This window comes from Brachycentrus maculatus, unplaced genomic scaffold, assembly GCF_059751285.1.
Source record: "Brachycentrus maculatus isolate JH-2025_06_01 unplaced genomic scaffold, ASM5975128v1 h1tg000024l, whole genome shotgun sequence".
NCBI classification, from domain to species: domain Eukaryota; kingdom Metazoa; phylum Arthropoda; class Insecta; order Trichoptera; family Brachycentridae; genus Brachycentrus; species Brachycentrus maculatus.
The window spans coordinates 1,232,566-1,258,962 of record NW_028280778.1 but is presented as its reverse complement, the minus strand read 5'-3'; the positions used below and the strand labels follow the sequence as shown (position 1 = coordinate 1,258,962).

Below are 26,397 nucleotides of genomic sequence, written 5' to 3'. Positions count from 1 at the left end.
TGTTCTCCTGGGAGTGTCAATCAAGTGGTATCGCGCAAGTGGTTATGAACCAGACGTGCTTGGCGAATAAAAATAACACATTTCTGCATTTGCGTTAGCCAATGATTTATGTGTAATATTCGTTTATTTGTAATACATATGTACGAATATTTCATAAATTTTACTGTAGCTAGACATTCATTTTTTAATTTGTCTGTAGCCGCTCTAAACAGCGAGTGCTATACTGGAAACAAGTTTTTAAGCCAAAACAGACACCATATTACTATTCAAAAATTTACCTTCGACTTTTCCTTGTGAGCTTTGCATTGTGCATATACTCGTTTTATTGTAAATTATTTAAGTTTAAAAATAATAAAAAAAAAACTTTTTAAATAATATAAAAATGACGTTTATTGGATTATTAATTTTCTTAATTCCATACCGAATTATTAATTCAATAAAAATTGTTATAAAAAATAAATTTATCTCTCTTTCACACTTTTATCCTCACGCAATGGTGCATAGGGCACTGGATCGTGTGAACAGTATTATATTGATCCTTAAATACGTTTAAAAGGTCATCAGCCTTTGCGCTTCAGGTGCCACTCCAGGTTAATATTAAATTTAAATAAAATTGATACATCCCTCATGTTATTTTTAAGCCAGCATGGTAGAAAAACGCTGTGATCACTTCACTACAAAACAAACAATAAATTAAAAGCCAAAATATATACACTTTAAATATCTTTAAAAAAAAGACGTTTCCATTTTACAGTGCTGTGCAAATAATAACTGTAAAACAAATGAAAAGAGATTCAACAAACTGTGAAATCTACGTTTTTTTATTAAAAAAATTACAATTATAAATATAAATTGTCCAGTAATAAGAATTTTTAATTCCTTTTTTCCTTTAAATTTTGGAATTCGCGTTTCATTTTTACTCTCTGCAAAGTATGCTGAATTAGCGTTTGTCGGTCTTTTCTCTGGATTCTTTTTGGATAGTGGTAAATGAACTAAAAATTCCGATGGAGAACGAATGTCTGTGGTTGAAATTTACTTTGTGTTGAAAAATTCAAGGAATTCCTATGTTATTTACGTAATTGTCATGAGTTATCATTGAAATATTTATATTTTTACAATATATGTTATCTCGTTTTGCGTTTTCATTTTTTAAATACGCCGTATCTAATTATGTTTTTCCTACATGTCTTCAGCTATAGCTAATTGAACCCTATCACCAAAAGCTAAACTGACAGTACACAACAAAGTTCTGTTTCCAAATCTAATGTTTGGAAGTGAAGCTTGAAGTTGGCAAAAAAGGATGAAAACAGACTGAATGCACTTGAGATGCGATCCTTAAGACGAATGTATGAAAGATGTTCGAATGATGAAATAAGGAAAGAATGTAAAGCTAAAAAAAGCATTTTCGATAAAATTTAGAAAGATATGTTGAGTTGGTATGGGAATGTGAATTGATTGAGTGAAGACTCGACAGAGAAACAAATTTATGAAATGAATGTAGTTGGTAGTAAAAGCAGAGGAAGACCAAAGAAAACTGGACATGATTGAGTATTTCAAATACTTGAATGGCCAGGGGTCGGAATAGTCGGCGGGTATTTATGAAGAGATGCTTAAACGTGGAAGAGGCGAAGATTGTTTGCAAAGACAGATTGGTGTGGCGTTCTATTTTCTCTGCTCACCCCTTCGGAAAAGTGTGATGATTAGTTAGTAAGATAGTTATATTAAAAAAAATATGTCAATGTACAACACTTTTATGCAATTGAATTTACTTTTTTACGTAATAGTTAAAATTAAAGTATGTAATGTTAATGTTGAAATAATCTTGTTTAATTGAAGTTTTACTTAAATTAAACAAGAAATAAAATAAAAGGTAAATATCACAATTATGTTTTTCAAACACCGGTGTTTGAAAATGTTGCAAAATGCATCGAAACACGGGTCATAATGAATTTTAAGCGATAGTGTTAAAACTAAGTAAAACTTCAATTAAATATGTAAGTATAGATTTTACAACAAAGTGACTGCCGAATCAATTAATGAAAAAAATATCATCTCACTTTTACTAGCTGCGTTTCATGTTACACCGTTCACAATACACGTACGCAAATAATAATGCGGCACCCCGTATGTTAGAGGTCCGAATGCCACGGCAGCGTCAGCATACCTCGCAACCGGAAACTGCAATATTTGGCGGCAAATTCCACATCCGCCTCGGAAACAGCGGCCATTTAACTGACAATCGAACCCGGAGCGGTTTCGTGCAATACATAGCCTACATTCGGATGCATGGGGCCTTTATTCAAATGGAGTAGCTGGCTGGTTAACGCTTATACTCGATTTATCCATCCCCCATTGTGTTCAGTCACCCCGTTCCCGCTTTCAGTGTCGATCTGCAGTCTGCCAACTCGACCCCTTACACTATATAATCACCGTAGTGTAACGTTCGTCTGAGTATCTACGCCTACGCTCGAATTCGACATTTTCAATTTAGGCCCACGGATCAGAGAATCTAGTGATCTCACAAAAATTATCTCATGGATGTAAAAAATCTTGGCATCTGCAATCGAATTCAATATAAAACGATTTAAATAACTACACGGATTTTTTTTCCAAATCGTTTCTGTACGTGGTACTTGCTAACTAAAGGGATGAATGATTTGTTGCAAAAAAAACTATTTGGTTCTAATCTATGGAAGCAAAGTATGAAGTTGGCAAAAAGGGATGAAAGTAGACTGAATGCAATCGAAACGCGATCCCTTAGACGAATTTGCGGCAAAATTACGAATGATAGATGTTCGAATGGTGAAATAATGAAAAAACGCAAGACAAAGATAAGCATTATCAATAAAAACGCTGTCCGCCAAGAGCAATGTTTTGTTTTGTGTATGTTGCTTTTACGTTCGAAAGATGGCGCTGAATAGCGTTAGAAATATGTAAAAAATCATGTTTTTACATATATATGACAGATATATCAAAATACAGAATATAATCCATATACTACGTTGTGTCGAAATTTCAAAGAAATTAAACTGTAATACCTTGAACGAACGAACCTTTTTTATTTTATTAAGAAAGATGAGGTGTTATTTAATTTAAAAAAAAAACCTTTATATTATTCTTAACTGACAATACATTATTTTTTCCTTTTCAATGTTATACGAGTATGATCAAAATCAATTTTTTTATGGTGGAGAAAGAATCCATTTTTTCATGTCTGCAAATTGTTTTCTCGAGAATAATAATATGTAAATGAGTTTGTACAATATATAAAGGTCTTGTCTCAACCATTAAATTTGGTGAGGTTTCATCAAAAGATATCACCTTTTTCCCACTTTCGGGGAATTTATGAGTGTACGGGAAGTGAAATGAGAAATGGAAAACAATATTGCATTATGTGGAAACTGTTGTTTCTTTACGATCGTGGCAGATGGAGCTTCAGAGTGAAAACGCTATAAATATTCAATGTTATGAATAAATGTATAGAAGCAATCCTGATTATTGATTTGCTTTACGACTTTTCCCATTGCATAAATTGAATACGTATGTACAGTTAAAATATTTTACACAACGCCATAATATTTCAATGTATATTTATATTAATTCTCTTTATTTACATCGAATAATAGATAGGACACAAAAATGTAATAAAAAAAAAATATATATATATATATATATATATATATATATATATATATTTATTTATTTGATTAAAATTCTTAAAATATATTTTTTTATTAATTTAGCAATCTCTCCCATAAAAAAACGAAGCTTTTGTGCTTGGAGAGAGACTTACACTCATTGTGAATTGTTTTTGCATATGAGTGATTTAAAAGTTTTTTACTGTATTTTTTTATGTGTTTGTGTGGGTTTCTTTTAGATAAGACATTAAATTTTTTTTTTGAATTTTAATATCTTCATTTTTTTTATATAAGTTTAACTTAATAAATATTAGTATTTCTAAATATATATTGTGACTCGTGTTTTGATGCATTATGCATAATTTTCATTTACAGTATATTATTTCGAGAAATAAAAATACATTGTGTTTTGATCCACTCACATTTTTATTAACCAACTAGTTTCGGCAACAACCTGTTCCCCTCTTCAGGGTTTGATTCATGACTCATATGATCAATATGATCCGCAAAGTTAATGCTTTCAATATTCAAAACATTCATGTACAGTGTTTGAAAATGATCCGAATCGCATCGATTTTACCACAAATCAATTAATAAAATCATCATAGTATTTAAATGAAAGCAGTGTCATCAGTAGAATGATCTATAACCATTGCAAACATACAGGTTTCAACAATCAATGCAATATGGATGTTCAATAATGGGCAAAATGGTGAACGCTACACAAGTGTATAAAGTGATCGCTTAAGATAATCAAATGCCAAGTCGTTAGCCCTGAGATGGTCAGACTTTCATAAAAAAGGGAAGAATGGCACATGTTTCATATGAAGTTGAGACACTTTATAATTGACACCTCATCCGTAGGGTTAATAATCCGATATAATAAATAATATTAATATATTTTCTTGAATGTTTTTCGCAGATACTTTGTGGCATATTTTATAAACTTTATAAAATAAAACAATTTTATTTCAACCACTTTTTTTATGATGACAAGGTTCTTGTCGAAACCGGTTGGATGAAGTGTAGCAATAAAAAAGTGGTTAAAAAAATATTAATCTAGTTACTTATATCGATTTTTTTCGAGTCATTATACAAGATATCTAATCCGAGAATACTTATCACCAACTTTGTTCGTCGTAGTTACATACGCAAGCACGTTGTCACCAGATAACATTACCAACATGCCGAACATATTCATGGATGTATGGACTTTACACGGTCCATACACATGGTCCTAGCAAGCTTGCGAGTTGACAGCGATGTCCAATATATTCTTGCTATTGTAAACAGTAGTCTTTCACATAGAATGAACAGATAATGCCAAGAAACTGTTTACACCGGCCTAGTTACTAGTTTACAGTTAATTTGCACGCCAGCATACATCGTGTAAAGCGGGCATTAAGCTATGGGTGGCACTGCAATGCCATGAAAGTCATTAATTATACTGCGGAGACGGACAAATCTTAGTTTACAATTGTTTTAGAACTATGTTCCATCATCAGTTCAACTTTAAAAGTAGTTGAATTATCACTGCACAATGAGTCCTCATTACAACCCACTTTTGGGGATGTGAAACATAGAGTTGGCAAAAGAAAGATAAAATAATAATAAATGCAGTCAAAATGTGAACTTTCAGAAGAATTTGTGGCAAAATGATGTATGATAGATATTCGAATGGTGATATATGGAAATAATGCAAGAGTGAAATCAGCATTATCGAAAAAATATGTTTTACTCTTTGTTATCCAAAGTTTATACCGAAAATGGTGATTGGATTATTATGTTTATGACACTCGACATATTACTTGTCTAAAGATCTATGGGTTATATTTAATTCTCATTTGCTAAATTTTTGGCTTTAAACTTTTGCAAAGTATATGTATATCTAATCTTGTGATTTGACGCCACATGATCCATCTTTATTTATAGTCCTTCGATATCTAAATTTTATATTTGAAGCACGATTGTTCTTTCTCGAGAATTTTCTTGTGATAAATAGGATTCAATAAATCAAATGAAAATGTATTCAAGTTGTTACAAAAAGCTTCTAGGGCTTAACAGAAGCTTTTAAGTTTAAGTGTTGAGTTTCCGACTGAAAGAAAGCTGTCTATATTTTCAGCATTTTGTGAGTGAGACCTTATTTTAAACAGTGCGTTCTCCCTTTCTCTGATAGTAATATAATGGCCGGACAAGAATAAACCGACTCAATGCAAAACTTTTAAGAAATCTCTTTGGAAACAAATACTAAGTCCTAACTTCGTTCCCTCGTTTGGTTGAAACCATATTTCAAAGGCTTTATCCACAAAATAAAAAACTTTTGTACTTTAAGCGAGAATATTTTTGAAGTAAATTTATTATGTAATCGATGATGTTTATAAGACTACTTGATAATAAATAAACACTGATTTCTGGGATAAGAAACGATTTTTCAAAAGGTCGACTATTTGTTTGATATCAACTATTTTGAAAGGGCTTACAATCCACAAAATAAAAGATAATATTTTTGCTGTTAGTTTATTAAGTAATCGATGAATTTTTCTAGACAAAATAACTTAAATAATAAATGTATATGAAAAAATGAGTAATTCTAAGAAGAGATAACAAAATTTGGATGCTTAATAATTCGCTTGATAAAAATCATAAAATAAAACACTTATGTAATTTTAGTAAGATTTTTTTTGCTGTAAATTTATTAATTAATCTTTTTTTTTAAGACAATAGGACCTTAATAATAAATATTTAAATAAATTAAACTTTTATAATTTGTTAAGACAGTGGAATATAGATAATAAATGAAAAATTAATTTAAAAAACTAAAGAATCACTGAAAAAAGACGTTTTTTAAAAATTCTTTATTTTTTAAATATATACATACCACGGAATAAAGCAGTAAAGCAAATGATTTCGGAAGAGCTGTCAAAAACGTGTCATATTAAAGTACTGAAGAAAAACAAGTTTCATAATTTTAAATACTCCTGAATGATAACGACTATTAAAACGCAATATTTGTTTCAGCCGGGTCTTAAAGTTCGTCAGATTAATTAAAGATAGCAAAGTTTGTCAGCAGGACCGCAGATAAGAATCGAGGCCTTTAAATGACAGATTCGGAGAAAGTGGCTCGAATCAAACGGAAAAGCTTCATAATGTGATGAACTAAAAGAAAATTTTAAAGTACAATTTTTGCGTTAAAATAGATGTCATTTTTTATGGGAATCCACTTTTTAAATTTTCATGCGATGAAAGAATTTGAAAGTTTTGCAGCGTTACTCAGCCCGTATTTTAACTAAGTTTTTTTAATTTAATTATTAGCAAATTATTATTTGTGACAAAAAGTGAACACTTTTATACCATACAATCGCCGTATTAAAGTATAATAGTAGTAAGGGCTCTTGGGTTTAGATAGCTTTATATATAATCCGTAGGGTGAGTTATCCAGTGCTCAGTTACTTAATAAATTATTTAGACGAATAATAATAAAAAACAAAGCTTTTTATAAATATACCCCAAATAACCAATAAAATAGTTTGATAACATCGTTTTACTATGTTATCAAACTATTGTATTGGTTATTTGGTTTCTTTGATGTTACTTGATTTCTGCGCTGTTTCGTTTATTACTTGTAATTGAATATCACTCATACAAATAGAAAGTCTCTAGTCGAAATTCTTCAACTCGTAACTCCTGCCAATATCCTAGCGAGTTTCCGAACTACGTACGTCGAATTCTCACATGGGATATACTTGTGAATTTCGGTATTGTCGTCCTGTAAACTCGATACATTTGAGTTAGTCTTGGAAGTTGGCGACAAAGTTACTTATATGCGGGATGCTGGCTCCGATATGTATGCCACTCCATTCGGTAACGCTTATTTCTTATTTATCAAACCAGTCTGGATATTTGTGACATTCGAGAAAATACTTTTTTGCAAGTTTTCAAAAAAAAACAATAATCAGAGGATTTTTTAAACTTTAAAAAATATATATAACTCCTACCCAGCCGCGCGTTGCTGTGGTTCGGTTCCTTTCTTCTTTTCTATTTTTCCATGTTCACTCCCTAGGTGGAGTATATGGTCAACACGAGACGTTTCTAAATCACTCTGTGGTCCAGCTTGGTTAAATGTAAAAGAAAGATAATTGAAAGCTCATTTTAGTTAAATAAATGTTTTGTTTCACAGTGCTTGTGAAGCAATGAAATTATTCAGTATCTGTAAAACAACAATGAGATAAGAAATATTGAAAGTGCTAATTGAGAGAAATGTCGAAAATCATGTTTTTCGTCATGAGTAACGTTTTATATTGCGTGTGTTGCAATTAAGTTCAACAAATAGCACCCCTAATGCATTGTTTTATTTTTTTTTTTCTCAAAATAAATTGTGTTTTTTCACCCTAATATTTATTTAATAACATACTAAACTGATACCAGAATGATAGGATAGATCACCTTGCCATCATATAATTAACGAACAAAATGACACTACATCTTTACGATGCATTGTCCTATGCACCATCTAGTAGAGCATAAGGATAAAAAAATAGAATTATTGTTGATGTTGGTAAAAATGTTGTACTTGTATGTGTAAATTTCAGATGATTTCAATATTTTCTTAATTTAGTAAATTGTTTGATCCAGTACTCCCTTAAAGCTTGTTATGATTTGCAACACCATCTTAAATCTATGGGATGTAAAGATAACATTTTCGACAAAGGGAAAAAAATCGAATATTATGCCGCCAAATTTTCCTACCCTTCTTCTGCTACAGTACTACCATCCGCCACTAGGACCTCTAACACCCTCAAAGAGGTAGTATCGTCCACATAGTTAATTATCAATTTAACTACTTGTCAAACAGTACAATTGGTTTTATAAAATCTAAATAAAAATTCGATTAACATACCTTTTTGTTTATTTTCCAGTGAAAACATAAGATAGACCAAATATAAAAATGATTCCGGGGTTTAAAAGCCACCCTTTTTTATTTTTCCAAATGTTATTTCAGAGCTGATATTGATTTTATATAAGCGCTGCCTGGTGTTGCCAATTTTATGTCTGCTGCACAAAAATTGGTTTGTTAGTGGGAACGGTGCTATAAGCCCGTTTGGGCTTTTTGCGCTAAATGAGGAAACATGTTGTCGTTATCGTTTTTAGAAAAGAGTGAATTGTTTTTACCGTACGTTCAAGCCTTCAAAAAATACAGAATACATGTTTTGTTGATAACTTGAGATGAGAGGACACAACGGAGAGTGGAATATAACATTTGTGTACATATAACATACAAAGTGTTACAAGTTATTTCTAGATTAACACAACAAGGGTGGTCACGAATCTGGCGGATGTACATATATTGGCCAAAATAATGTATTTGGTATATAAATCTGAAATTAGCTTTCAAAATTGACTTAAAAATCAGACTGTTAAATACCACTGAACTAACGTTGGTACATACAACATTTTGAGTGCATCCAAATACTTGTACTGGTCGCAAGCCCTGTAAGTGCTCGGACTTCCATATTCTTCTTCTTCTATGTTGAGATGTCAAAAATGTTAAAAAGCGTATGTTCAGTCTGCCGTTGCGTTAAGTTGAATTTGCTTCTGGCCGAAAAAAAACTGTTCAGTGCTACTGACTACGCCTTCGTAGCAATGGTGAGTGCGTTTGGCTTCTGTGCTACAGGTCATAGGTTCGATTCCCAGAGGTGGGGTCAAAATAAATTAAAGTGATTTTTAATCTCAGGATTATTTAATTTCACACTGAGGAGCTCAGGATCTTGCCTTCGTGAAATTAACTATTAAGATAACACTGCATCTATACGACGCTGTGTTTTATGCACTACTAGATTTAAGTAAAGATAAAAACAATAGAAATAAAATAATAATGAGAACTATTATTATAATTATAATTAATTAATTTATAAAAACTCCTTCTCATTTTTATCAAATAAGAATTTTAAAATGTCATTTAATTAATTTGCTAAAACATATATACAATATATACACGTGTATAAAATTATCACTTTATCAGCCTGACAGGTCATAAACCCTTTAATTACCCAGAATTCTATATAATTCTCCATCACTGTTGAGATGTCAAAATGTAAAAATAGCTTTAAAAAACCTCACCCCAATGGTGCATAGGGTACTACATCATATGAACGCCATATTGTCTTAATCGTTAGCACATGCAGGAAAGGAGATCCTACAACCCTCCACTTCAAGTACCAGTCCAGGGTATTATTGTATAAAAAATATTAGAATGAAAAAATCACTTATATTTATTTGATCCCCCCTGGGAATCAAACCCGGGACCTCCAAATGGTAGCCGAGCGTGCTGACTATTACACTACAGAGGCAGATATCATCAAGGATTTAGGCAACCAAAATGTTATAATAAACATGAATATGAAATTCAATGTTTTTTTTTGTTGCGAAATACTAGGAAGGTTTAAAGAATAACAAAAAAATATTGTATTAAAGGCTGAATTCATAAAGTATTTCAAAAGATACGCTTCTTCATAAAAGCATTTGAAAATCATACATATAAGTTTTATTTTGAGAGAGAATTTCCCATATATTTTGTAAGAGAAAATATCTTAACGTAGTCTTGAGCAAACTCTTTCAAGTAATAAGTTTTCCGAGTAATCACCCTTAGGCTACTCTCATCCCATCTTCCATCTTACATCTTCCCTCTGCTCATCTCCTTCAACTTATCATAAACACATATGCACATGTTTTCCATTCCAGATACAGCCTGTATGAAAATTGAATTTCACCATTTTGTAGTATATGATTAAACGTGAAAAGTCAGCATTAAGTGTAAATCAAAAGAAAATGTCGTATTATTAAATAATACAATAAGAATTTTGTTCTTAAATTTCATTGAAAAATTTAAAACAGAATTTTTTGTATGTCACAAATACTTGTTCACTGGATTATCTCCACTCATGAGTTAATTTTTACATTTTAACATCTCAACATAGATGAAGACGAATGTGGAGGGTACTCAAAGGGTTAATTACCTGTCATAGGCTGGTTGAGTGATCATTTTACACACGAGAAACATTCAACAATTCTAACCAAGATTGACAACCACACTCAATTTTTCATACAGTTTTTAGGCGTTTTTTCAGTATGTAAATATAATAAGGGGTTCGGATCTTGTATACAAATTAAAGGGTATGTTCTAAATAAAATCTTTCCTCAATCCAACTTATATGAATTGTGTTACGATGTTGATCAATACATTTTTATTTATTGTTTCGGCATTTACTTTGTGGTAAGACATGATGATATTATTAAAGAAAACTTGTTTTTTTTACCACTTATTTATTTATTATGTTTTAGTTGACATTTAGACCTGCATATAGAAGCTTAGCTTCCAAAACTATTCGTCACTGAAATAAACTCAAGTGGTAACAAAAAAGTGTTTTCATTAATAATATTGATCAATACATTAGCAGTCCAAAAATTAAAGGATAAGCTTGTTAATCACAAAAAAAAACTAATTAATTGGTTTGATCAAACAACAAAAACACATTTTCGAATTGTGTTTTGTTGCTCGTTGAGAATTATGTAAACTTTGTGGCAAAACGTAAATAGAAATATAATTTGACGTTCGTATTTGCGGATAAGCCTCTTCCTCAGGGAGAAAAATTATTCCAACCAAAGTTCAAAACTCCCAACCGTTGTATGTTGTTCATATAATTTAAACAATTCAAAAGACGCCCCATGAAGTTCATTTATTTGAACCATATTTCAATGCGTATTTTGTACAGGATAAAATAAAATAATGTGTATATATGTGTGTATATATGTGTTTATAATAATAAATCGGACAAAAATGGCAACATATTAGGTTTTTTCAATAACAAAATTTGTAATATTAAAAATATCATCTCTGAAAGCTTACGCCACATTCCCAGGTCCAACATAGACACTCTCGGTTTCCATTCGGACTTATCCATTGAAAAATATATATATCGCAGAGTATTTGTAGACCATAAAAGTGTTACCCGCAATCTAAACATAGGTCATGACGACCAGCCTGCTATTTTGTAGCTGCTATTTATTGCATGCCCATTAGCACTGTGAAGTTATTGATATAAGAAAAGAGTGTGTTCTCTTTTCTTTTTCTTTACTGATTTAATCTGACTGCACCCTAGCAATGCGTAGCTGAGAACTTTTAGTTCTGAATACACTCGTAATATCAAGTATAGTTTTAATTTATGTCGCCATTCATGTACATATGTAGGTACCTACTCGTATAGTGTCTAAAAATATTTCATGTTAAATTGATTTGTAAAAATATGCGAATGAAGCATTAAGTTAAGCACGTTCAATCTTCAGTAATGGTACGATAAAATTGATCCTTATAAGTTCATATATGGCATATTGAAATATAGGCTCATCTGAAAATCAGTGCATTAAAAAGACGAAAAAATTCGATATACGAATCTTCTTCTGTGAAAATTTCCGTGAATTTTGTATGTCAGTCGTGTCGTCGGGGAGTAGTTTACAAAGGAAGGGATTACTTATTTTACCCTTTACCCTTTTAGGTCCTCCTGTTCCCAGAGGAGGGCTGGGCGCGGAGTGCGTCCTCTTCATACTGGACCCTTCAGCCCTCTTGGTGGAGTCGGACCAGGTGCAAAGTGGTGGAGATTGCAGGAACGAGAAGGTAGATAATAAGTTTTAAGTATTTATTCAAGCTTTTTTGCAAAGCTTTCAGTAAAATATTAACACCATTTTTTTTAATTTTTTATTTATTTTATATTTTAATTGTTAAAATCAAATACTGCTTTTGAGAGTCTACTAAATTGTATATTTTTTTGTTAAAAACACATAAATTTTAATTTGCGACAATTGTTTAGCCGTATGGCATTTTCAAACTAATGCATTAAATTGAAAATTCTATATTAAGGCGAAACAATTATCACATATTCTATTTTAATGTGTTTTTTTACAAAAAATACAATTTAGTAGACTCTAAAAAACAGTGTTTGATTTTAACATTTAATATATAAATTAAAATGGAATTCTACAAATTCAATGACAAATCTATAAATAAAAATAAATTAAGTATTATTCGGGGCTCTTCTATGTTTTGAAAAAAATAGTATTTTCTTTATTTTTTTATTTATTCAAAGTACTCGTTGAATACCCTTTTTCACTTTGCCCTGTTTTTAAAAATCACAAAAAATTACCCCTTTTATCACATTATGGTAAATAGGGCAACGAACAAAATCAATATTTTTTATTGATTTATATGATTTATGATTTATGGCATAAGCTTTGTGGAATAACATGTTGATTCTGTATTAGTTTTACTTATCATCTGTCGATTTAAGCAACTGTAGTTTTTGAAACTAGTCATGTGTAACGAAATAAAGCTTAATAAGTGGCATTTTCCAAGTGTTTATTTATTTGTATAATAATCAATATTTACACCTCATATTGCATAATTTTTAGATTATTGTTTAAAAACTAGGTCATCATACCTGTGCTCTAAATTCTGGTGTATAGAAGAGGGATACGTTTGATTACATACATGAAGGAAATCAGAGAGATAATGACTGCTTTTAGTGAAAAACATGGGGGAGAAATAGGAGGGATAGAAAAAGGCCAAACCACTCATTACGGGATTGCATACACACACGGGAAAATTTTGAAAAGTAGACTTGAGGTTAAATTTAGTTGGTTATTTACTATGGGTAAGCAACGACAAGGACTTACCAAGAAATTTTACTTCGAACCCATATTTAAAAATATTTCCATTGTGATTCCTTCGTCTTTCTCTTTTTCAATTTTTTTAATTTTTGTATAAATATCAGACCGTAATAATTTTATTTTGATGACCAGATGATGGAATGATTATTCTGAAACCGGCAGTCATGAATTAGTTTAAAGTGGTATTACACAAAGTGAACGATGAATGATAAGGAGACTGTTTTATTACCACACCACAAAGTTAACAATGCTTTTGATATAAAAAATAAATTAAAAATGAATCCAAGTTTTTGATAGGAATATGGCAAAATATTTATTCTTCAAAATTGATACGCATAGTATTCTCCTCATTTAATAATTATTTTTATATATTCAGAGCAGATCTAGTTAATAAATCCTCCTTCCTTCCTTCTCCTTCCTGCTTAATCTATTATTTTATACCATACCCTTTTTTTAATATCTGAATGTTTTGTAATAGTTTCATAACATAAATGTGGAATTGTTTAATTGGCTTTTTTCCAACGTGACTGTTTTTGTTAATATAATGTAATATTTATTATTGTTATTGTAACTATTGTTTATTATATCATTTTTTATATGTAAAGCTGTACAATTCCCGAACAAATGAAAATAAAAATGAAATAAATAAATGAAAATTTATTTAATGAAGCAAAGTATTCGTGCTTAACGTTAATTAATTTTGCCTCTACAATTTTGTCTGAGAATATTTCTGGCGTTAAGTTTTGTGATAATGGATTGGGCAACTACCGTCTACATGTAACTTATTATTTGATAACATCTCGCGACATGCGAGGCGGGAAAACGTAAGAATCCATTTTAACGCTCTCCCAACTAATCTTGTTCGTTTTAACTTGGGACTACATCAGATTGTTTGCGTTCATTAAAATCAGGCAAAGCCCATATTTCACCCAATTTTATAACGAAGGCCTTGTTTTAATAATTAATTGTTACGTAGGCATTAAGTTTATTAATTATGTTATTATAAATTAAATGTACCTGATTACAGTTCCTTTCGTGCAAACGTTTATTTGATTGAAAACGATTAAAAATAAAGCTTAAAAAAATATATACATCGCTCACTCCCTTCAACAACGTCATTTATCAAAAATAGTAAATTTTTTGGTTGTGCATGTTTTCGGAATGCCCAAAAAATGTACTATAATCCAGCAAACGCGGCATATTTTTAACTCAATATTTACCCGCTACAGGACAGAATGTGTTGTTTTTGAATTTTGAAGAAAAGGTATTGTTTAATTATTTTTGTAAATATACTTAATATTTTTCAATTGGAAAAAAACATTCAGGTTTTACCTTAAAAGATCTGTTGCACAGTAAAAAGTTCAGTAAGTGGCTTGATATTTATTTTTGATACATTTTATTATATTTTTAAACTTTAAAAACGATATCCTGAAAACTGAAGTTTTTTGATATTTGACGTTGTTGAAAGGAGTGAGCGATATGTGGTAAATTTATTAAAATTTTGTCTGGTTTAGAGTGGAGACCTCTTTTTTAAGTTATGACAAAAAATAACAGAAATGTACTTTTGAATATCATCAAGTATTTCGAGAAATAATCGGCGGGTATGTATGAGGAGATACATGAATGTGGAATCGGTGAAGATTGTTAGCAAAGGTAGATTGGTGTGGCATTCTTTTCTTTCTACCTACTCCCGCGTGAATGCGGCATGATGATAAGATAGTAAGTTATCGAAATTCACCCTTTTTAGGATAATAAACTATAATACTTATGGCAATTTTGTGACTAAATTTTATAGCAATCTGTAAATATTTCTTACCGTCTGAATTAAAATTTCAAACGAATTTTTATAATTATTTTTTAAATAATTTATTTTTAATATTTTTTATGTGAACAAATGGTGTATAGATTCAAAACTGATTTTCTCGAATTTCAGAAATTTTCAACGCATTTTGTATCCTAAAATAATATATCTTACAAGTATGGAGTATGATCCTCAGAAGTGAAAATTTAATTATTGCGAAATATTTACTAAAATTCAAAGGAAGAAACTTTGTTAAAACATTATACTGAAAAACAAATATTTGTTTAACGACTAAACAATATCCGTTTATATAAATTTAATAAGTACCTTCCTTATAAAGGGTCGGAAAATTTCACGAAAACAGTGTTATTTAGTACAATTAAATTTGTATTCGTTTGAACTTAGAGCCACAAGGTAACATATATTCAACCCTCATATAAAACAGTATTTAATTGGTAAAAATAAAAATAAAAACATAATAAATAAATAATTGAAGATGTAGCTTTTTGTCTTTTTGCTTCAGTTCTGACTGGAAATTCTCTTTTGTAAATAATAATGTAATTTTACTGTATTATTTTTATATTTCCATTATTTTTATACAAACATTTAATTATGTAGTGTTCTTGTGATAAAGGTTGCTTTACGTAGGGTAAATTAATAATTTTTGGACAGTTTAACAAACCTTGCTCGTAGTGAAAATATATAAGTTTGATTTTAGATTAGACTACAAAACGATGTTTAATAAATGTTTTATTACGGAAGCATTATAGGAAACAGTACATTTTTATGTAAATACAAATCCATTCCAAGATTTAAAAAAAGCAAATAGCGTTAAATCAGAAAATAAAAAAAGATTGATATTAAATACTAAGATTTAAAAAAATATATCTGTGTATATTTCAAAGTATTTCAAGCATTTATTAATTTTGAGAAATGATTTAGTAACTGCTTCAACGTCGACAAACTATTCAGTGTATGTTTTTTTTTAATTAATTAGGATTCTTAAAATAACGTTATTTTACGAAGTAAACTAACATGAAAAGTTATTAGATTTTTCACAATTTCTAGTTTAAAAAGTATTGATAAATACGTATAATAATAAAGTATACTCAATAATGAATTGTATTTTGAAATATTTATATTTGGAAATATTAATATTTATTGTAATAATAAAGTCAACTCAATAATGAATTGTACTTTGAAATATTATATTACAGAGATAGCAATTTTGGTCAGTGGGTTTTAAAGTCTAGTTTAATTTCACGATTAAGAACCTTCTCATGTGGTTTATTTTCAAACACCAATATTTCATCTCTTCATAATATGGTCAATGTTCAATAATATTGGTACGCCTACCCTTAAAAGGAAAGTTCCTAGCCCGACCACTATACTTCTTACCCACTTGTATTCAGCGCCTTGTTGGCGCCCGGCGCCCCCACCAGCGATGGCGCTGATGCGGCGCACTTATTTATGATGCAAAGCGACTACATCTGAAGTTATTATCATATCCGATCCGACCGCAGCGCATGAAGAAAATAACGGAGCGTGACACCCAAACTCTGTCCGAAAGGATTCTTCCATAGTTTAAATGAAAAAAAAATCTCATGTTTTGAATATCAAATTTATGCAACGGTATTATAAAACCACCTTTAATTTGTTCACAATAAACACCGAGAATAAACACAGAATTAATGTTATCTGTTTTAAAAAAATTCATTATAATACCCATAAGAACATTTCCATATATTAACTTCAAAATTTACAAATCACATTTTTTCTGCCGTTGTTAATATAAAGACAAAAAATCTTAGTCACAACCCTTTTATGGGGTTAAATTTGTCTTTTCTGAGTATTTGACATATTGGATTCACGATTGTTTACCCCATACGTACCGTAGTGAATTCATGAAATAATTTGAAAAAAAAACGATATAAAAAGTTTATATTAAACTAAATGTAACTGATAATGCAATAGGAAATGGATGTTAGAATATTGTGAAGCAATCGTAAGAATTTCCATTGAATACTTTGAACGATTCAATCCAATAGTTGTGATTCCATTCTGATTCCGTGTAACGTTCTAATAAAATTTCGGAAAGCATGAAAAGCTTCATGTTGCAAGTAGTCTGCAAACTGCATTTTGGTGGTGTTATGGAAAGTTTATGTTACCATCATGAAAATTGCTGCTTCATTTTATTATTCATTTACCTTTTTATTTTATCTCTATTAAATGTTTTTGTTTTGAATAAATTTATATAATATAAAATATATGTTAGAGTATACACATCAATACCTTAGAGTACAAGGATAATAACTAAAAACATTCCAGGAGAATTTATTAAAGATAAATACGATAGACAAAACTGTTTTTTTTTCTTTGCAAATGGTTTTTCAGAGTTCTTAAAAAAAATTCAAACCATTGAGGTGAAACGTGCATGCCTCTAAGATTTAAATGGCATGCAAAATTTATATCATACAATATATGAAAAATGATACGAAAATGCATGAAAAAAATGATATACCGATATCATCTTTTTTACTTCTTTGCATGGTACTTATAAATATCTAAATATATTTTAGTAGTGATTGTAGAAAAAAGTCAAAATAAAACATAAAAAAGTTTGTTTAAACCATCTCTCATCGTTATTGAAATTAGTGCATTTGTGCGCGATCAGATCGAACCAGGAAAAACATTTTCGTAGTCAATTGTCAACTCAACTACACCACGGTGCTTTTTGTACTGCATTGAAGACTAAGAAAAAAGATATTTCGTTTCTCCGGGAAACTGGTTTAAATTGTGTATAAATTCGATATATTAAACGACAAAAGAAAAAACGTAAACAGAATGCAATGACATCAATAACACTGAAAACATAAATTACTCAATCCGTGATCGCTGAAATGGGGCTACATTTCAATCGCAATAAACAAAAATTCGAATTCAGGTCGTCAATAGCATCCCTTACCGTTAACGCGAACAATAAATTTCGGAGCTTTCATGCTTTTTGGCTCTTCCGGTTGATAAAAAAACATGGCGTATTCCCGTATCCGGTTTGAAGGCCAGGGGCTTCAATTTGAAGGGTAAATAACGACAAGGCTGGAGTATGGTGAAAACTCAAGCCTTTCCGAATTTCTGAAGCGAGAATGTAAATCATATTTATAGTATTTTCTAGACTCGTGTAGAGCGAAAGAAATTCGAGTGGTTGAATTGCCGCAAAGAGCGTTACTTCAATGGTCGGGTAATAACTAAGTTTAACGACGTTATTTATTCGTTTCGTTGAATTTTCTCTCGTTTCTTCAGTCAGATTTGTAAAATTTATTAAAAAATTAAATACTTCTTATATCTGCGTGTACCATTTGATTGATATGTAAAACGTTTTTTTGTAGATTTTATATAAGCAATAATTTTAAGTATTATTGAGATTTTTTTGTATTTCCTTTTAAACAATCCACATATGTAGTAAGCATTTTTTTGTTTAAACTTTATCGATAAAACAACGATATGGCAACATCATTATTTATTTTTAAATCAAAGATTTTGATAAAATAATTAACGGTTATACAAGTTACTATATAGCCATCAATCAAATTTCTCTCTAGGGTAGGCAGAGAGAAAGGAACGCCACACTACTCAGTCTTTTCAAATATTCTTTGCCTCTTTCATATTCAATCATCTCATACATACTCGCCAATTTATCTAAATCATTTTTCAAACATTAAAATATTATTTTCTTTCCAATTTTACGATTATATAGCATTATTTATGAGTTTGAAGCAAACGAGATGTGCCATTTAATCTATTTTTTCCATAATACCTCCATTATTTGACATTGTTACTGCTAGAAAGGGAACGAAATTTCATATTAGACAAAGAAAATCATGGAGGGTTTACAAAAACCTTTGATATTATATAATAAGAAAATTCTCTTGAAGGGCCATTTTGATATGAAAAAAAGATCTAACGAGCGTCGGATGTTTTAATTGGCGGTAAGAAAAAAGCTTCACTTCAGTCATTATCACACTGGAAATGTTTTTAAACCTTTTACGGCGTCATTTGAATATAATAAAGTGTTTTAAAAGATTCCGTGTACTATGGGTTCGTGTTCCCTGGCCCCAGTAATCTTATTTTTATTTGATCGTCTCAGCAAATTACTTCGCTCGCCCCTGGCTGTTCCCGACCAAATTTTGGAACATAAAGCTATTACGGAGAATAGCCAATTTTTTCCCTTTATTGCTATACAATATTTGATATTTATTTTCTGAACGAACCCAATGCGCACTGACTGGAATTACAAATAATAAAGTATCTTTTTTGGCGAAATGAAAATTGTGCTTTCCTAATAAACGATCGTAAATATTATGTATTCATCTCGAAAGGAATTTAATCTAGAAAAATATCAATTTGGTAAATATTTTCTTTCGTCCATCACATTGATTTCAAAAGAAGACAACTATGGTATACTTCGGAAACTAATAAAAGCAATTTACATGCTTCAAGTAAATAATATAAAATAGTGGAATTTATTCTGTTTTATTATTGTTTAATTATTATTTATATTTTAACATTAACACTCTCCTTATCATTCATCATTCACGTGGTGTAATACTACTTAAAAAAAAGTGGTATTACATAATGTCTCAATCGACAAATGATAATGAGTGCTTTTTATTACCATACCACAAAGTTAACAATGCTTAAAATTTCAAAAAAAAAATTTTTTTTTAAAAATTAATATTTAACTTAAATACTGCTTTTTCTCTACGGTTTATATATATATATATTTTTCATAATCAAATGTCTTAATATAATTTGTCATGCTCTTCATTATGACCTGCTTCATTCATGTTAAAACCTTCTTCTTCCTGGCTCCATCCCAATTAATCGTCTTTGAAGACTGTTGGGGTCAGCTCTCCTCGTCCTCAGGTTATAGGTCTTTCTTTCATACAACGTCTCCTAGGCTATGCCTTACAATCATGTTATCTTGCTGTAGCATTCATAATTGTTGGGTCTTCCTCTAGATGTCTTTTAAGAAAGATCCATGGCAATCGCCTGGTTTATGATATGTTCAGGTTCTCTACGTCCTTTGTGCCCATACATCTCAATAGCCTTTCCTTTACCAAACTATTGATGACCTGACTATTTATGTTAAAAGCTACTAATTAAAAGTCTAATGAAATTACTAGTCAAAATTAAAGCACATAAAAAGAGTAAGGTTGTAATATATTTAGAAAACAATATAATCAAGAAATAAAATGACAAATCCTTATTTGTTTTTTTTTTTGTTTGTAAATAAAGGGGTGATATTTCTTTTATTTATTTATACGATTTACTGATTTGTTCTGCGCGTGTCATCCATTGTTTCACCCTCAACAGTAAGGAGAGGGACCGCCAGGGTGTGCAGCCTTTTTGTGTGGCGCCTTTATTGTCCTAGGGCTGTTTTATGAAGGGGAAATTGACGTTATCAGAGCAATAAATCTCTTTCAATTATGTTTTTAAATCATAATACTTCCTTCGCTACAAGGAATATATATTTTCACAACATTCTTGCGTAATCTTGATCCATACTTTACCACCAAACTGCCGAGAAACGGATACATAAAATATGAAGATATTTAGTTTATTTCTAAAAGCATCCTGATTTTGAGCTAGATTTTGTGATAACTCGCATAAAATCACATTTCTTATTCTTCAGTTCTTCAAAAACTTTAAGGTATGTTGCGATTAGATAAGGGGTTTTCATTCCATTAACACTTTTTCACTGGATTATGTATGTATGTCTTACACCCCTTTGATTATGTATGTCTTACACCCCTTTATTTTATGTATGTCTTAGACCCCTTTTTTTGTCTTTGGATTATGTATGTCTTACACCCCTTTGCATTTCACTGTCTTCGCGGTAGTAATAAAATTGCAGATTTTATTAATCAAATCGTAGTCGTACAGGAGAAAGTGACCAACAAACGAAACGTAAAATATTCAGGAGGGCCATTGAAGTCACTTTTGCTGGCAAGAAAATAAACATCAATGCAGTTAGTCATTTTGAACAAATCAATATATTATACTTCCAAGTTTAAAATCCTTTGAGATTTTTTCAGGGCAAAATTAAGCTAGTAAGATATCAAATAGTCAATGATCACGTTATTCTAAAAAAAAATGCGCTTGGTCACTTTCTCCTATATGACTACGATTTACAAATTTCTCAAAAATTAAAAAAAAATTGCATGTGATGATTAATTAAAAAACATACAAAAGTTATGAACTACATTATGTTTTTATAACAATAACTGAATTATTTAAAAAAAATGATAATAGAATTATACCAATTTTGTGAGAAATGCATTATTGTAAAATCGATCACATAGCTTTCTGCACTCGCATTCTTTCGCAAAGCTTAGAAATGCTGATTTATTGATTAAATAACGTGACATCAAACCATTGTGCATAAATGTGTTAATAAAATAATAAACTTTTACTCCTTTTAATAATAATAAAGCTATTCTTTATTAAACACATACATAATTTGAAAGCAGAGCTTATGATGCAAGTTTTAGCAATGAAAAAAATCTCCCTTTATGAACAAATTTGACAAGATTATATTCACACGACCTAGAAACCTTTAGATAACAGATTCGGTACAGACAGATGTTCAATTGTTAATTTCAGAATTGTAGGTCAAAACACGTACCAACAGAACCACGTAAAAAATAAAATACGAATGGAAGATACCTGGACCTTTGTTTATTTTATTAAATTTATTGAAACCATGTTGATTGCTCACGTTTGTCAATGAAACGTTTTAAAATTACCTTTTTATGGCTATATATCAAACCAACAACGGCTCGCTTAGCCCTGTTATGTAAATTCATTGCGTAGGGGTATGTTTACGTTCATACAATGTATTTTGTGAAGTACCCGACAGCTTGGAGCAGAAATTACAATACCGTGAACAATAGAATTTCGTGTGATTATGTTAACGTACCGTTTAGAAGCAAACTGTTAACGCATATTTTGCGTAATTTATTAAGACACTTGTGTGTTACTAGCTCTGTTGCTTAATTCATAAGAATAGGAGTTGTTACCTCGGTTATTCTTATATTATAAAAATGAATTACCCTGAATTATTAATATAATTGAGTTGAGTCAAAGTTGGAAAAAATGAGACCAATGTCTATTTGGGTCACAATATTAACTTAGGAAGGGATAATATGGAAGCCGAACTGGAAAGACGAAGAGCTTTATGATGGGCTGCATTTGGTAAATTATCAAATGTCCTAAAATCCCATACGTTCCCATTCATCTGAATAAGAAAACATTCAATGCATGTATACTCCAAGTGCTCACATATTCGAGACTTTTATAATAACAAAACGAATTATAAATAACTTTAAAATAAAACCAATGGAGAGAAGGAGGCTAAACATATCCCTTAAGGAACAAAAAATTAATGTTTGGATAAGGGATAAAACCAAGGTAACAAATGTGACTCAAAGAATCGCGAAACAAAAGTAGAACTGGGCAGGTCATGAGGATAATAATAATAATAATAAAACCTTTATCCGCACCCCAATGGTGCATAGGGCACTGTGTCATATAAACGCAGTGTTATCTTGATCGTTCACACATGAAGGAAAGGTGATCAGCCCTCCGCTTCAGGTACCAGTCCATGTTAATATTGAATAAATATAACAGTGAATAAATCACGTAAATTTATTTAACCCCCCTTGGGAATCGAACCCGGGACCTCCAGAACGGACATGAGGATAGATGGACGAAAGGTGCTTGACTGGAGGCCTCGAACAGGGCGCAGAAGCTTGGGTAGGCCCCAGAAAAAATGGTCCGATGACATTAAAAAAGTGGTGGGCCCGCAATGGAAAAAAGTTGCGTCCAACAGACAACTGCGGAAGTCCAAGAATGAGGCCTTTGTTCAGTACAGGACACAAGAAGAAGGCTGAAGTTATTATGATAATTTTTACATACAAATTTAAAATCCTTTCGGCTTTTATGCTTTTGTCGTTTGACCTGTATTTTTACCCGAATAAAGGTATAAAATTTATTCATCCGGAAAGTATTTGTTCTATCAACCTTGTTTTCAGATATGGCCAGTATTTTCACTGATATAGAATATTTAGTTTACCTGAGTTACAATGTATGTACAAACAATATTTTGTTAATATCATAAACCTTTTAATATTTTTTTATTCAGATAATCTATTTTTTTTTGGAATCCAGATTTTATATTACTAATTATAATAATAAAAAATGTGAATAAGTATTTTAGGATTTTGTGAATTTTTTATAGATGGTTTTTTACCATGGAACAACTTAGGAGATTCAAGATTTTTAACAAAAAAAATGTATTTTCATTTATATTTTACTTAAAAACTTTGTTTATGAATTTAGTCTTTCTTAGATTGCTTAATTTATTACGTTCTTTATTAAGTAAGAAATTTCCCTAAAATAAGAATCATATATTTTACTTCTTCTGCTAAAAAAATATTAAAACTTTAGCCATTGATATCCTGGAGAGCTTTTTTTGTAATCCTCAGGGTTTAAATGTCCTAGTAAATAACATTATCCTTGACATTTCTTATCATTTCATCCAAATCAATGAAAAACGGCCAAGAATTTCTGGAACAAAAATCGGTTTCCTTTTTTTTTAATTTTTCATTTTGTTAAAGCTGTATCCGGCCACGTATTTTTTGGCTCAGTCTGGTTAATTGGAAAGAAATAAAATATAAAGCGCACTGTTTAAATACATTTTATTTCATTGTTCTTTGAAAATATTTAAACTGTGTTAAACAACTATCTAAAACCATTAATCAATGATTAAAGAAAACACTTGTTTTTTACCACTTGAATTTTATTAAAGACTACATGTTTCAGAAGTTATTATACAGACCTGAATGATGGAAGTTTAACTTCTGAAACATGTAGTCTTTAATAAAATTCAAATGTTTTTTTTAATCATTGTAACATGTCTTACCACAAAGTTAATGCCGAAACAATACATAAAATAAAACCATTAAATTTGACAGCAGCTGTCAAGAAATTTTTGCATTGCATGTATTGAGGTTAAGTTTAAGCCATTGCCCTTCAAAAATCTGTTTATCAAGAAAGGATGTTCTGCCCTTTTCCAGGTATAAAAAAATGCTTGTATTCAGAGCAAATAATATGAATAACTTATGAATATATAATTGTAATTATAATTCAAATTAATAGAGATCAAATATAACAACTGTGTATTTATTTTACACACCGACATAAGTAACTAAAAAAGTGGATTTATTAATTGATTAGCAGAATTGTATAACAAATTTATGAGGCGAATTTGGTTAGCAAAATAAGCAAAGGAAGGCCAAGAAAATACTGGAATGATGAAGGTGGTCACGTCAGGAGTCAGAATATTAGGCAGGTATGTATGAGAAGCCTCCTCTGTAGTGTAATGGTTAGCGTGTTTAGTAACCGTGCTGGAAGTCCCGGTTTCGATTCCCAGGGGGGTGAGATTTCACACTTAATATTTATTTGATTAGCCCCGCCCTTGTCCGTGAAGCGCGGATGTAATGCTTGCTATTATATTATTATTATTGGTGCCTTGCTTTCATATAAGTAACGATCAAGATAACACTTGTCAAAATAGCACGCGTCAATACGATGTAATGCACCATTGGGTGCAGATAAGAATTGAAAGATGAAGAAGAATGTATGAGAAGATGCATGAATGTGGAAGATTGTTTTCAAAGTATGGCGTTCTATTCTCTCGTTAGTTAGTTAGTTGTCTAAGTATGACTGATGAATATTAATTTAACTATACGATAGGTACACAAAATCGTTGTTTTAATATCTATTCATTTTAAATGTGTATCGGGTTGTGGTCCCGTGGTTAGTGTCGCGGGCTCAAGTCAGAGTTTCTCGGTTCGAAACCACTCTACCACAATTTGATACCTATTTCTAATAATGAGCCGCTAAGGCTCAGAGAAATATGTTGTTTGAAGTTGAAATATTTGTGTTACTAATAAAAAAACAAAATTTTCTCTTTTTTAATAAAATAAAATATCACTTCTTAAAGTGGTATAACAAAGTAAAAACCTACATAAAAATTAATGATTTCACATTGATACATATTTAAAAAATTCACAATTACAAATCATTAATACATTATTCATTGCAAAAAAATATGTATTTTACTTGAAAATTTGTTAGAATTAATATGCACGGGATGAAAACTAAAAGTCGTTCGTGTGTAAATTTTTCGCGAAACTCACATTGTACGCGTACGTGTTAACAGGTGGTGCTAGTATCAGGTGACTGCACAATATGGGAACATAATTCCCCCAGTAAATAGCATGCATCGCAGGGTACAAACATTTATACTGTTTGCCAGGATTAAATTAATTCCAAATGTAATTGTTACGTTGCAACTGCCAAGAGTTGGTACTAGAGAACGTATTTAAAGTAAGCAAATATTCAAATCTGTTTGACGATTAAATGCACCTAGCATACAAAATGCATGAAATCTCTTTTAGCTGTATCCGTTAGATGTCCATCGATACACACTATACTATATTTTGTATTATATTTACAGTGTACATTTACAAATGTACCCTAATTCTTGAGACTTGAACCTCAAACATAGCAGCCGATGAGCCAAATATGCAAATGAGCAAATCGGCAAATGAGAAAAAGAGTAAATAAACAAATAAGCAAATTAGCGAATAGGCAAATTATATTTATAACATCTCACCAATAGATGTCTCTAGTAAAGTTCTAGTGATTCAAGAACAATGTTTCAAAATTGATTCATATATATATATATATTATATATATATATATATATATATATATATATATATATATATATATATATATATATATATATATATATATATATATATATATATATATATATATATATATATATATATATATATATATATATATATATATATATATATATATATATATATATATATATATATATATATATATATATATATATATATATATATACATATATTTATATATATATATATATATATATATATATATATATATATATGTTTATATATATATATATATATATATATATATATATATATATATATATATATATATATATATATATATATATATAAATATATATAGAACTTCCAAGAATTTGAGTAGTATGGTTGTCAAAAATGGGTAGAATTGGTAAATGTTATACGTGTGTAAAGTTATAACTTAAACCAGCCTATGACGGTC

General features: G+C 30.2%; 1 protein-coding gene across 1 annotated transcript in view; it reads left to right on the top strand.

The window, feature by feature from the left end:
- LOC148313063 (uncharacterized) overlaps positions 1 to 26,397 on the top strand; it is a 93,635-nt gene that overhangs the window by 28,140 nt on the left and 39,098 nt on the right. Inside the window, exon 2 of the mRNA XM_088269471.1 lies at positions 12,188 to 12,306. Coding sequence (XP_088125597.1) covers positions 12,188 to 12,306 — 119 coding nt within the window. The remainder of the gene's footprint in view (positions 1 to 12,187; positions 12,307 to 26,397) is intronic.